The sequence below is a fragment of the Akebia trifoliata genome, chromosome 2, assembly GCF_017979445.1.
Source record: "Akebia trifoliata isolate Shusen 1 chromosome 2, ASM1797944v1, whole genome shotgun sequence".
Taxonomy (NCBI): Eukaryota; Viridiplantae; Streptophyta; class Magnoliopsida; order Ranunculales; family Lardizabalaceae; genus Akebia; species Akebia trifoliata.
Genome location: NC_141376.1, coordinates 12088652 through 12101516, shown reverse-complemented (window position 1 = coordinate 12101516; position 12865 = coordinate 12088652). Strand labels below are relative to the sequence as shown.

At 34.2% G+C, this 12865-nt stretch overlaps 1 protein-coding gene across 1 annotated transcript; it reads left to right on the top strand.

Annotated features, from left to right (window-relative positions):
- The first annotated feature begins 9686 nt into the window (after positions 1 to 9686).
- Positions 9687 to 12408, top strand: LOC147409591 (pollen receptor-like kinase 4). Its single transcript, XM_086418132.1, has 2 exons — positions 9687 to 10875; positions 11741 to 12408. Exons 1-2 carry the CDS (start codon positions 9687 to 9689, stop codon positions 12406 to 12408), a joined length of 1857 nt encoding a protein of 618 aa, XP_086274258.1.
- The last annotated feature ends 457 nt before the right edge of the window (positions 12409 to 12865 follow it).

The window sequence follows — 12865 nt, the reverse complement described above, 5'->3', positions numbered from 1 at the left end:
ATTGGCTTTATATTTGGTAGCTCTCATCATTAACATTATAGTGATTATCATCATGATCTAAATCTTGCCCCAATCATGATTTTAATTCTCAAAAAACTTCACTCTGGAAAGTCAATTATAAATATTCTAATTATATATAAGACATTTGGTATATAAAAAAAAAATCCATAGGTTTATGACTGACAAAAACAGGGTCACTTTTGCATTTTCTACAGTAATTTATATTTTTGGACAAAAATGCCCTTCACTTCATCTTCGTCGTTAAACGTTTTGTAAATTATAATTTCCTCCCTCCTAACCATTCTCACTCCAAAAACCCATCAAATAGTTATTGGAATCATCAAAAAAGATCCGACAATGAGGAACAATCAACGTCTTGTTGATCTTGGTGAATCTCGTGTTTCTTTCATTTCTTTTTGGGGAAGTCAAATATAAATATTCTAATTATATATAAGACATTTAGCAAATAAAATCCATAGGTTTATGACATTGACGAAAAAGGGTTACTTTTTTTTTAAGGGTCAGGATCTGTGTACACATATATCTACAACGTGTTTTGTCCTATATGGGCTAAAAGTTTTGAATTGAGCTGATTTTTGGTGAGGATGATCTCTATATTGAGGAGATCATCCTCATCAAAAATCAACTAAATTCGAAACTTTTAACCTCATCAAAAGTGGATTATAAAAAATGGATGGTCCACAATTCTTCAACTCATAAATATGAGGTTAGAAGTTTTAGAATTAGCTGATTTTTGGTGAGGATGATCTCCTCGTCATAGAGATCACCAAAAATCAACTCAATCCGAAACTTTTAGCCCACATAGGACAAAACACGTTGTAGATATATGAGTAGATATATGTGTTCACGGATCCTAATCCTTTTTTTAATACTAAAAAACATTCCATTTTCTATAGTAACTCATTTTTTTGAACAAAAATCTCATTCACTTCATCTTTGTTGTTAAATCTTTTGTAAATTACAACATTCTTCCTGCTAACCATTTTCACTCCAGAAACCCATCAAATAGCTATTGGAATCATTAAAAAGGAACCGACAGTGAGGAACGACCAACATCTTGTTGATCTTGGTGAATCTCGTGTTTCATCCATGATCTATTAGATATTTTCATCAAATTTTCTCTCTCTCTCTCTCTCTCTCCTCTTTTTCTTTCGTTTCCTTTAAAATCCTTTGTATAATTTTATCATCATAGTTATATAAATGAAAAATAGAAAATAAAAAATGGTAGTAAAAATCTGAATGATTTCACAAATTTTTTAGGGCATAGATCAGAAAAATCTTACGATATCGAGACTCGACATTGGAGTATAATAGAATTATCATAGAGGTTCAACATTACCTATCATTGAACCTCGACGAATGACTAATAAAACGTTTCTTCTACAAATAAAAGTTGTTTGCATTATCGAACTTCACTGAGTGTATATTAACTAGAAGTTCGACTATAATAATATTGTATAGGTTCGACAATAAATTTATAACAAAATGTAACTATAAGTAAATGAAACTTTTGTAACGTCGAACCTCAACAGTTATATATTAATTATAGGTTTGACGATAGTTCTATTATATACCAATATCGAGCCTCAACATTGCAATATTTTTGTGATCTATGCCCTAAAAAATCCTCGATATGATTTTTACTAGCATTTTTCACTTATATAACTATGAAGATAAAATTATACAAATGATTTTAAAAGAAATGAAAGAAAAAGAGGAGAGAGGGATAACACTTGATGAAAAATGTCCAATAAATCATAGACGAAACACAAGATTCACCAAGATCAACAAAATGTTGGTCGGTCCTCATTGCCGGATCCTTTTTTATGATTCCAATAACTATTTGGCGGATTTTGGAGTAAGAATGGTTAGGAGGGAGGAAGTTTTAATTTACAAAAAGGTTTAATGAAGAAGATGAAGTAAATAGCAGTTTTGTCCAAAAACATGGGTGATTGTAACAATTGGAATGTTTTTTAGTATTAAAAAAAAGTGGCTCCTTTTTACCATTGTCATAAATGTATGGTTTTTTTTTTTTTGTGCTAAATGTCTTTTTATATATATGTATAAATAATTTTTTATATTTTAAAATGAAAAATATCTGACTTGGAACATTTTCAACACTATGAGTCAACTCAGTTCTTTGTTGAGTTCACCCTCATAACTGGTTTCATAGAGTTTTGGGGTCATCGGCCCCAAATCCAATCAAAATAATCGAGTTTCAAGTCAACTTAACCAATCAATATAATCGAGTTTCTAGTCAACTTAACAATTTTAAAACTATAGTCTCAATTAGGGGGATTATAAATTTGAATCAAATTTCACGACCTCCATCATTAATTATGTAGTCGAGGTATATTCCTTTTGGTTGATGTTGTCTAGAATCTTAGATCGTGTTGTTATATACCCACGGAAATATTTTGAGGATTAAGTTAATCTTGAATTTATCAAAGTGTAGGGAAAATGTATCTTGCCTTCTCTTGTTACCTATTTACAGATGTCCAAATCATTGGCTTTATTGGATAGTATCTAGGTCATGGCAATCTTGAGAATGTTGAGTCTATGACTTGACGATCGAAAAAAAAAAAAAAGAAAGTGACGATAATCAAAGATTAGAAATAAATGAGATCAAAGATGCAAATACAACACAGATTTATGTGGTTCCTTCAAAGATTGAGAAATGTCCATGAATCCACGATGTATAATCAAGAGGACAAATAGAATTCAATGTTTCCCTAGTAGAAAACTATTATAAATACCTAACAAATTAGGGTTAGCAACCTACCAACACGCAAGCTCAATCGAAGAAATGTGAGGATTAATTAACATTAACTCCTTGTTGGCCAAATACCGTAAGGTTCCAAAAACCATAGCAGTGTGCGGTGTTGAATTTCATGTACTGCCCATTCTACATGGAGGTCATGTGTGCTCGTAATTATTTTGCACGTGTCGCTCAATTCACTCGGAAGATATGAGATACATCAATTTATGCTCGGGATCATTTGTATCAATGATCTTGAATAGACAACTCCAATATGCGATCCTCGACTCAGCATCCCTGACTCAATGCAATTCTTTCATGCTCCCACAACATCCATCCATGTTTCGATCTTCCTCTTGTGTTTTTAAGAGCGTTCCACGGACAAAGTGCTCCCTCTTACTATGTATTGTTGTTAGTCCTTTTAGCATATTCCTTAATCTATTTAATCTTTTATGTATATATATATATATATATTTGAACCATATATAAATTTTCTCAAATAACTCATTTATGAATTTGTCTTTTATGGTCTAACCTTTCATCCATCCATGTCAGCATCTCCATTGATAATACATCCATTCCACAAATATGTTATTTCTTGAGAATCCACTATTCAATTTCATAAAGTATGATTTTCCTTCTGATCAATATACATCAATCACATGGTACTTCAAAGCATTCATTCGCTTTATCTATCTTATACTAATTTTATTGGTAACATCTCCATACATTTCTTTATTTATTTTCTATATAATTAAACATAAATAACAAAAATAGATTCTTTGAGATTTTTTTTTTTGTTAATATACAAATGAAGACAGTTAGTTTCTATGTATTTATTAGATCTATTTTTGGTTTTCCAAAAGTCTCCTTTCAACATCAAATAACAACTCCTCAAATATTGCAACACCACTTTCTATTTTTTCTTTGATAATACTTCGATGATTAAGTCAATCTAAAATTCAATCGAATTTTTTTTTTTAAGAGAAGAGAACTATATACATTGCCTTTAATATCTCCTTTTAATAGTGACCCTTACGACATAACATTCTTTGAATTGTGGGAACTAGTATTTCTTGTCTAAGTTAGGGTTTTCGACACACGTCCTCTTTCTTGCATCAAAGGACGAATTTTGCTTTGGTTATATGTAATCACCTATTTTAATCATTCTTCTCAAGCATTTAGACAATTACCATTAAGTCATATTTCCCATACTTGAGAGTATCTCGACATGTCTTATGAAGAAACATGGGGGTTGGGATGAAAATTCCTGCAAAAAATTTGTGGCACAAAAATTAAAAGGAAAGAATTTCATGTCCGAACAATATCCTTTCTTAGTTATGATTTTGAATCTACTCTTACTCATCATCTATAAATGACATAAACACCACAAATTCTCTTCGAGTTTGAGTTGTTAATTCATCCGTAGCTAGTATAGAAAAATTATGGACTTAATGTAGATACCTATACAAATCGATCTTAACAAAAAACTGCAACATACTCTTTTGAAACCTTTTTGTTTATAAACTTATGTCTATAGGGATTCTATCCGATGTTTTACTATGTCAATGTAAAGCATGTATAAAATTTTCTTCATCTTTAAAAAAATATTTCCATTAATCATCTAACAAGATAGCTCCAAGACTTACTTAATTTCTAGTTAACATGATATAATATGGAAACATTTCCATAACTCAATAATGCAATAAAAAATCATAATAATTAATTAAATATTATTATTTATTGATAATATTTTATTTCAAAGATGAAGAACAAAATATTGTTTTTAAGAATATAAATTCATTCATTTAATATTGATTGATTATATTAATAATATTTATCCTAATGATTATATAATCCAAGTATGCTACTATGGGTATAGTATTTGGACAATTCATGTATATATTGGGTCCAAGGATAAGGAATGGAGCTAGAAAAGCTGCTTTCGAAATACTATACTTAATTTTGGTACATTTTTCATCCTTGGGACCAAACACCATAAAATAAGCACACTCGAGACCTCTTTTTTTTTTACATGTTGTGGTCATCAAGGCAGAAGAACATATGAGGACCATGCATCACTGAGTGTGACGATGAAACATGACAATTTTCAACTCAATTGAACTTTCCAATGTGGTTTCAAGAGGTGTGTTTCGTTCTTAAAAATGGAATTTGATTTTTGGTGTGAGAGTGTCTTTTTGATATTTTTCTAGAGAAATTCTTGTCGTTTCGATATTAAAAAGATGTTGACACATTGATAAAATTAATCTTATACAAATATAGTTTAAATATAAATTAGGATGAAGAGATGGACGAGTGAAAAGATTAAAAAAGATAAAAATAGGAACGGAAGGAGTCAAAGAAGCCAAAAAGAAAAAAAAATTCCAATAAACAATAAAGAAAAAATTGGTTGAGGTGGATTGGATAAATCTAATAAAGGTTGATTATGAATCCATTTTAGAAGAAATATTCAAGTGGTGATCCCATAAAAGAGAGAGTAAGATCTAAAAAAGTGGTATGAAGATAGTGAAAGCAAATATAAATTCAACTTTCAATGATGAAACTCATGATTCTGAAAATAGTGGAATGGAGGACTATAATTCGTTTAACAAACTCCAAATATTTGGGATCAGGTTATGCCATTGTTGTTACATTTTTAACGATTGTAAGTTTTTTTCTTTTTTTGATAACCGGGTATCCTTGTAAACAACGAATCAGGCCCATATCTAGGTTTTGACCAGTCAATAGACCATGGTCTTGTTGAAGGATTAGTCCTGGGGCACATGCAATGCCCGCACATCACACACATACACACCAGTAGAAATGGCTTGCTGCTTCATAGAGACTTGAGTTGAGATATAAAGTTTGACTTGAAAGACACTTGGAGTTGATTTGACTCGATTAAGTGTAGCATCAAGCTTATGGGTGCAAGCTTTAGTGCACAGGCACTTAAGCGGCACATGTGGGGGTACTTTGTACTTCATACATACTCATTGTTTAGGAGTAGTTTGATTTATTTGATTATCATCATTAATATTCTCTTGTACTAATTGATTAGTTGGTCGCCTTCAAATTGCCATGGATTGAGAATTCTAAAATTCAAAAGTGCCTTCTCATGTCGGCCTCCTTGATTTATCGAATCTCGTATTGGAGATTTTTCACAAATCATGGACTATGCACGTATTTGATTTAATTAAGTAATAAAAGAGCTTTGATTATTGAGAAAACCTCCAATTTTTTTTTTAATAACCGGATATCCCTATAGACAGACAAGGCATGTATCTAGGCTTTGCCCAATTTATATATTATAGTTTTGTCCAAGGATTAGTCCCGGGGCATGTGCAACTCCCGCGCATTACACGCACCAAGTAAGTGAAGGTGCATCCTCGCAGGTGGCCCTGAGGAATTAATAGTCATATTGGGTATCAAACTCATGACCTACTAACATTAACTGCTTATCTTTCGAAATTGCCAATGAGCCAACCCCTCAGGGTTGAGAAAACCTCCTATCAGTCGGTCCTACACACATGCCTCTAATTTTGATGTGGGGTTGATGCATTGCCTTAGATTTCAAGGGTTAGCTTGGAAACTTACAAAAAAAGGCAATCTAGAGTGGTTCATCCATTGTCTAGGGATTGTTATCTACACACTCTCCTACTTCTTTGATGGGTGGAAGAAGGAAAATGCTGAAGTAACATTGCAATTGACATCGTTCGGGACATTGTTGACGTGGTTGTGTCTAGTAGATGCTTTTCATCGAGATACAAGTGAGAAGCATCTATGGTTCTGTGCACACCAATGTCCCAAATGATGTCGATTTCAATGTTATTCCAGCACGACTTATGGAAGAATGGGAGCGTTCACAACAAATATTGGGTAACCGTCCCCCTCTTTTGTACACGCTGATTTGGCTCCCATCAGTTTGATGGTACACAAAGAGTGGGTAGTGCTACCTACCGTTTTGTTCTACCATTTTTAGGTTATTGGGTTTACAAAGATAAATAATACATTGTTGGATCATCGTTTTTCATTCAATTCAGATATATGCGATTTCAGATTTTGAATTAATTGATTGTACATTGATTATCAGATTTTTTTTCTTGTTTTGTTTTGTTGACTTCGACTATCTTCCAAAAATAGCATTGAACAAGCGACATAGATGGAAGAGAAATTTGATTTCCTAGAGATCAATACATGTTTTCTAAGGATTTGCTTCACTTGGGAATCCCTAGGAATATTCTCCCATCTCACTTGTTCGTCGAACAGAGAAGCCTCAAATATTGTTTGAGGCAGGTATGTCATAGACACACCAAACATAGAGTGGGAGATCTCCTGACCTTACTCCAACAAAAAGTTTGGAGCATATTTTAAATATCATTTTTGTCCCTTACTTATCTCCATCTAAATAGTTTTGTTTTTTTAATAAGTGAATGAATAACGATTTAAAGAAGGGATTGGTTGGAGTTCAAATATTTTGAAGGTGACATTCGTCGTCAAATTGGCAAAATGTGGGTTGGAGATGCTTTACTACCCATGTGGCTCTTATAAAGGATCCAACATCGGGTTGTTGATCATCTCGAGTAATCATGTGGGCCCTCCATGGTAATTCTTGATGATTTTTCACTAAGATGGGTATGAGTTGATCAAATTTTGACCAATTAACCAAACAAAAAAAAAAAAAACACGTGGCATTCATTCATCAGAATTTTCTCGATATGGTAATGAGGGTTTCTTAATTTTGGGCTTCAAGAATAGGCCCAGGTATGGATTTCAAGCTCGTTATGGAAATCTTGTACAATTTGGCTACAAGCCTACCGTCTACAAGTCACTACTAATCATCAAATTAAGGGTGTCAATGGATACCCATGTTATCTGATGTACCCGAAACCGATTAGACAGTTTTGGGTATCCTGTTATGGACCTGAATATTTTTGGGTCCGATTATATGGGTAGCTATTTTAAGGATCCAATAAGAATCGGGTCTCATTTGGATACCCGACAGGTATTTGATGGGTAAATTTATTTAATTCAAATAATAGTTTTAATACAATTAGTAATTTAATAATTTAATTACATACTGACAAATAGATATCTTGAAGTGAATGTACTTGAATTAAAATTAAAATATAAAAAATATGTGAACATTCATTTGTTTGTCACTTATTATACAATTTTAACAACAAATAAATGGTCTGTATCACAATTTTCTAAGATTTTATTCTCAAAAGTTTGATTTGCCAGAAAAATTCTTCGTTGATTTTAAGTCTCACCTGATGAATTAAAGGTTAATTGTCGATTTCATTTATAAATAATTGTCTATTTTATCGAATATTTATCTTTCATTTTTTTCATTCAAAAATATATATTGTCTATTGTATTGGGTACTCGAGTTTTGATATGGATATGGATATCAGGTATTTGTAAGGCCAGGTCTCAAGAGCAGATAGCAGTGGCAGATAAAAAAATCCACCATTATTACCCCTACAAAGATCCTTCCCCCTCCCCCTCCCCCTCCCCCTCTTAGTTGTCCCCATGTGGTCAAACTCTTGGCTCCACCCTTGTTGGGTCAGGTTCCAAAGATATCATATCCATAACCGAAATTAATACAATTACGAATCAAAAAATTATTTAGGTTCCGATTCTGGGTACATGTGGAACCATCCCATTGACACTTCTACTTCAAATATCAAAATGGAGTGGATGGGCTTTAAAAAGTGTGATGTTGCATTTTTTGGGTGGATGAATTAATCTTTGTTCCTCCCTTAAGTTGAGTACTTTATGCAATTCTATATCCCCTTCTATGCCATGTGACACTCAATATGAAAAAAAATGGTGGTTAAACTTGACCATACTACAAGGTCCTGCAGAAAAACTACTTGACGTAGGACGATGAAAATTTTAAAGCCTCCCACTCTTATTATTTATTCATTGCGTAAAGAAAAGGGTAAATTTGACATTTGTCGAATTTAACAGAATTTGACTATATTTGATGAACCTTGACATGGAATTTACCCCCTTTTCTACATAATGATTCAATATATATAAACATTTTTTTTTTTTGTCTTAAATCATTTTTAACTAAGTGGGAGATTGGAGGCTTATTTGATAAAAACTAGATTCAAATGACTAAATGGATTTGAAAGGTGCATGAATTTATATTTTGAAAAAGAGAGATTCTATTGCCACACCAACTTTTGCTAATGCCATCCCAATTCATAACAAAAATGTTGTCACATTTTTTTTTAAAATTTATTTATTAATATAACTGGGTTGTCGTCAGGGGGTCCAGAAGAGCTAGGCCAGAGCCAAGGCATATGGGTCCCTCCCCAAGAAAGTGCAATGCCCACACTCTGCACACATCGGGTAAGTTAGGGTGCGCTCTCGCGGGAGGCCCTAGGAAATACTGCTCATATTAGGTATTGAACTCACAACCTACAGACTTTCACCGCTTATTGAATCCAAAATTGCTTACAAGAAGACACCATCCATTATTATCCGAACTCAAATCATCTACTGTATTTCAACTCTCACATCGAATCAAATCAAATCATCTCAGCCGTTCATTCTACCATCAACTATCCTGATTCACCAAAGAATGACCCCGACTTCATAATTTAAATTTAAAATATAAAAAGTCAAACAACTTCTTATATTATACAAAACACAATCATGGTTAGCTGTAAAATTAGATAACCAAATGAAACAAAATCAAAAGATCTCTCCTTGGATTCTCATCACAAAAATCCATACAAACAGTTTACAAACCTCCTTGTTTTCCTCTTCAAAACAAAGACAATTTCTAACTGTTATTAGAATCCCCATGGTTATATCGATCAACAAACCACAATTCTTCTTCAATAAATTTCTTACAAATAAGCCCACATAGCCTTTCTCTTGCCTATACACAATGGGGTCTATTATCGTATTTCTTCTTCTATTTCTCATCCATTCGATCGCCCAAGACGATACTCCGACTGGGTACAATGGGTCGGAACGAGACGCTCTTTATGCTCTCAAGGTCAAATTCAACCACCCTTTACTTGACAAGAATTGGACTGGCCTTCAATGCTACATGAATAGCCATCCAAGGTGGTATGGCATTCAATGCCATAATGGTCGAGTAACGGGTATATCGTTAGAAGGTATAGGACTCATCGGTAAGTTCAACGTGTATGCATTAGTCAACCTCACCGAATTGTCTACCATAAGCTTCAAGAACAATAGAATCTCAGGAAATGTAATGGATTTCACATCAAATAGAAAACTAGCTCATGTCGATCTATCGAACAATATGTTCGATGGCCCTATCTCGAGCTCGTTATTGGGTCTAGATAGCTTGGAATCGTTACAACTTCAAGGTAACAAATTAAAAGGTCCAATCCCACAGTTTAGTCAAGCGAGCTTGAGAATTTTCAATGTGTCTAACAATAATCTTTCGGGTAAGATTCCGCAAACAGAAGTTCTCCAATCATTTAACTTTTCTTCGTATTTTGGTAATTCGGGTTTATGTGGCTTGCCTTCTCCGATCACTTGTGATGGTACTACTAACGTATCCCTTAAAGCAGCAGATATAATAAAGAAGAATTTTTTTACAAAGGCTACTTTGATTGCAATTTTTGTATTGATAAGTGTTGTTGTACTAGCACTTGTATTGCTGTTCTTCATTCGTCGATACAAGGAGTTTAAGATCAAGAAAGAGATGAAGGAGAAGGAAAGAATTGAAGTACAAAAGAAAAGGATGGAGAGTGAAGAAGGAAGAGAAGTTGGAGTGGAAGAGAGAAGGAAGCTCACATTCATGGATGGAGAAGGAGGTATCGAACTTAACGATCTTTTGAAAGCTGCGGCCGAGGGATTGGGGAAAGGGAATTTCGGGAATACTTATAAGGCTATGTTGGAAAACGGACTAGATGTTGTCGTTAAGCGATTGAGGGACTTGAAACCTTTAAGTGAGGAGGAATTCATGAAGCAGATGAGGGCGATGGCCGAATTGAAACATCCAAATGTGTTGCCACTTATTGCTTATTACTATTCGATAAATGAGAAGTTTTTAGTATACAAATTTGCGCAAAACGGGAACCTTTTCAACCGTATTCATGGTGAGTTTTCTGATTTCTTTTCCTCCTCTTACTGAAAAATTACTAGTTTTTAAATCTATAACACCAATCAAGCATGGATGCATATGAGGTATTTTAATCGATAAAACTAAGGTCTCATTCCATGGAGCTCTGCTTTTAATAGGAGTGCTCTTGTCAAATCACTTCTATAAGGACACAGTTGCAAAATCTACCATTTGGTGATAGTATGGAGAGAAGTGCTTTTGGGGTCTCTAAATCGATTATTTGGTGAAAATGGAAAATTTTTTGCCTAAGGTTTCCTATTAATGTGGTGTATTTGCAAGAGGTGTTGGCCATTGATGGGTGAAACTCGATTAGGAGATAACGTTAATGCTAAAATCGTCCTGTTAGGGATGATTAGAACAATGGGATTTTGTCTTTCAAAAAACAATGGGATTTTTAATTTTTTGCATGATAAAAGATGAAAATATCCATTGTCCACCAATTCAATCTTTGCACGTTTTGTATTCTGTTAGAGGTATGTTGAGGTGGGGGGATGAGGGGGGGCCCCGACCAGGATCAAATTTTTTATAGTTATGAAAAGGGCAATTATGTAATATTTTCCTAAGGGTTTTGTTTTTGGGGACAATGCCAAGTTTTCTCTACTCCTGTTTTTTTCTAAACAACTCTATGAGTGTAAAACTTAAAAGAAATAGTGGATAGGTTTTTGATCTGATCCGTGGACCTAAGCATACTGCTGAATCATGTAAATCCTTGTGTTTTGTGTGCCATTTTAATTTTCTTTGTTGTTTCATTTTTTCACATTGCACCCATTTGATGGGTAACCCATGATTTCAATATGAATTTATTGAACACATTCACCAATACTAATTAATGTTAAAAGCAGGAGGGAGAGGGAAGAATCGGATTCCATTCAATTGGAATTCAAGGTTATTAGTTGCTCAAGGCATTGCTCGGGCCATGAACTTCCTACATGTTAGTACCAAGTCACAGACCACCATCATCCATGGGAACTTAAAATCTTCAAATGTTCTTCTTGATGCAAATGAAGTTCCACTTGTTTCGGATTATGGTTTCGCTTCATTGATTTCCCTTCCCATTGTAGCCCAACGGATGATTTCATACAAGTCTCCGGAATATCAACATGCCAAGAAAATCTCAAAGAAATCGGATGTGTGGAGCTATGGTTCACTTCTCCTAGAGCTCCTAACAGGTAGACTTTCTACTTATTCAGCTCCCCAAGGCATCAACGGTGTGGATTTATGCAGTTGGGTTCATAGAGCGGTTAGAGAAGAGTGGACAGCCGAGATTTTTGACTTAGAGTTTTGTAAGCAAAGAAATGCAGCTGATGGAATGCTGAGATTACTACAAATTGCACTAAAATGTTGCGATAAGTCACCAGAGAAGCGGCCCGATATGGAGGAGGTGGTGAGAAAGGTTGAAGATATAAGGATTATTGATTCCGAAGAAGATAACGACGGCTCACTTGAACGATCATTTGCCGACGATTCGTTTTCAACTAATGGGTCAGGGATAATTGGGGAGGAAAGATAATGCACTAAGATTTTTTACATTTAAGTTTTAAGTGCCTAGGATGAAAATAGGCCTTGCAGTAGGGCCTTCAATTGGCCCGGGCGATTGAAAAAATAAGGATTGGGGCCTTGATCTTGAACCTGCAAAGTAGGGTCGGACTCATAATTCTCAAACTCATTAAATTAGGGCTGGGCCAAGATTTACGAGAGCTCGGGCCTGTCACGGCTCAATGCACCATATGAGAGCCAGCCTTCATTCTTGTTCATGAGGCACTGTTTAAACTTAACCCATTCCTTCTTTTAACTGATTTCTTTAAATAAAACACCTTTTCTTTTGATTCCCATATTGAAGTAATAGAATTCATTCAAGGCCATTTATCTAATATGTGGTTTCAATCATACTTCTAAAACTCGACTCGATTGTCCCATGAGTCGAATCAAGTCAATGCCTAGTGAATTGAATTGGATGAGTCAAGTAA

Excerpts from the sequence above, each read along its gene's own strand:
- LOC147409591 (XM_086418132.1), top strand. The coding sequence starts at position 9,687 with ATGGGGTCTATTATCGTATTTCTTCTTCTATTTCTCATCCATTCGATC. Across the intron at positions 10,876-11,740 it reads CCTTTTCAACCGTATTCATG|GAGGGAGAGGGAAGAATCGG; the intron begins GTGAGTTTTCTG and ends TGTTAAAAGCAG.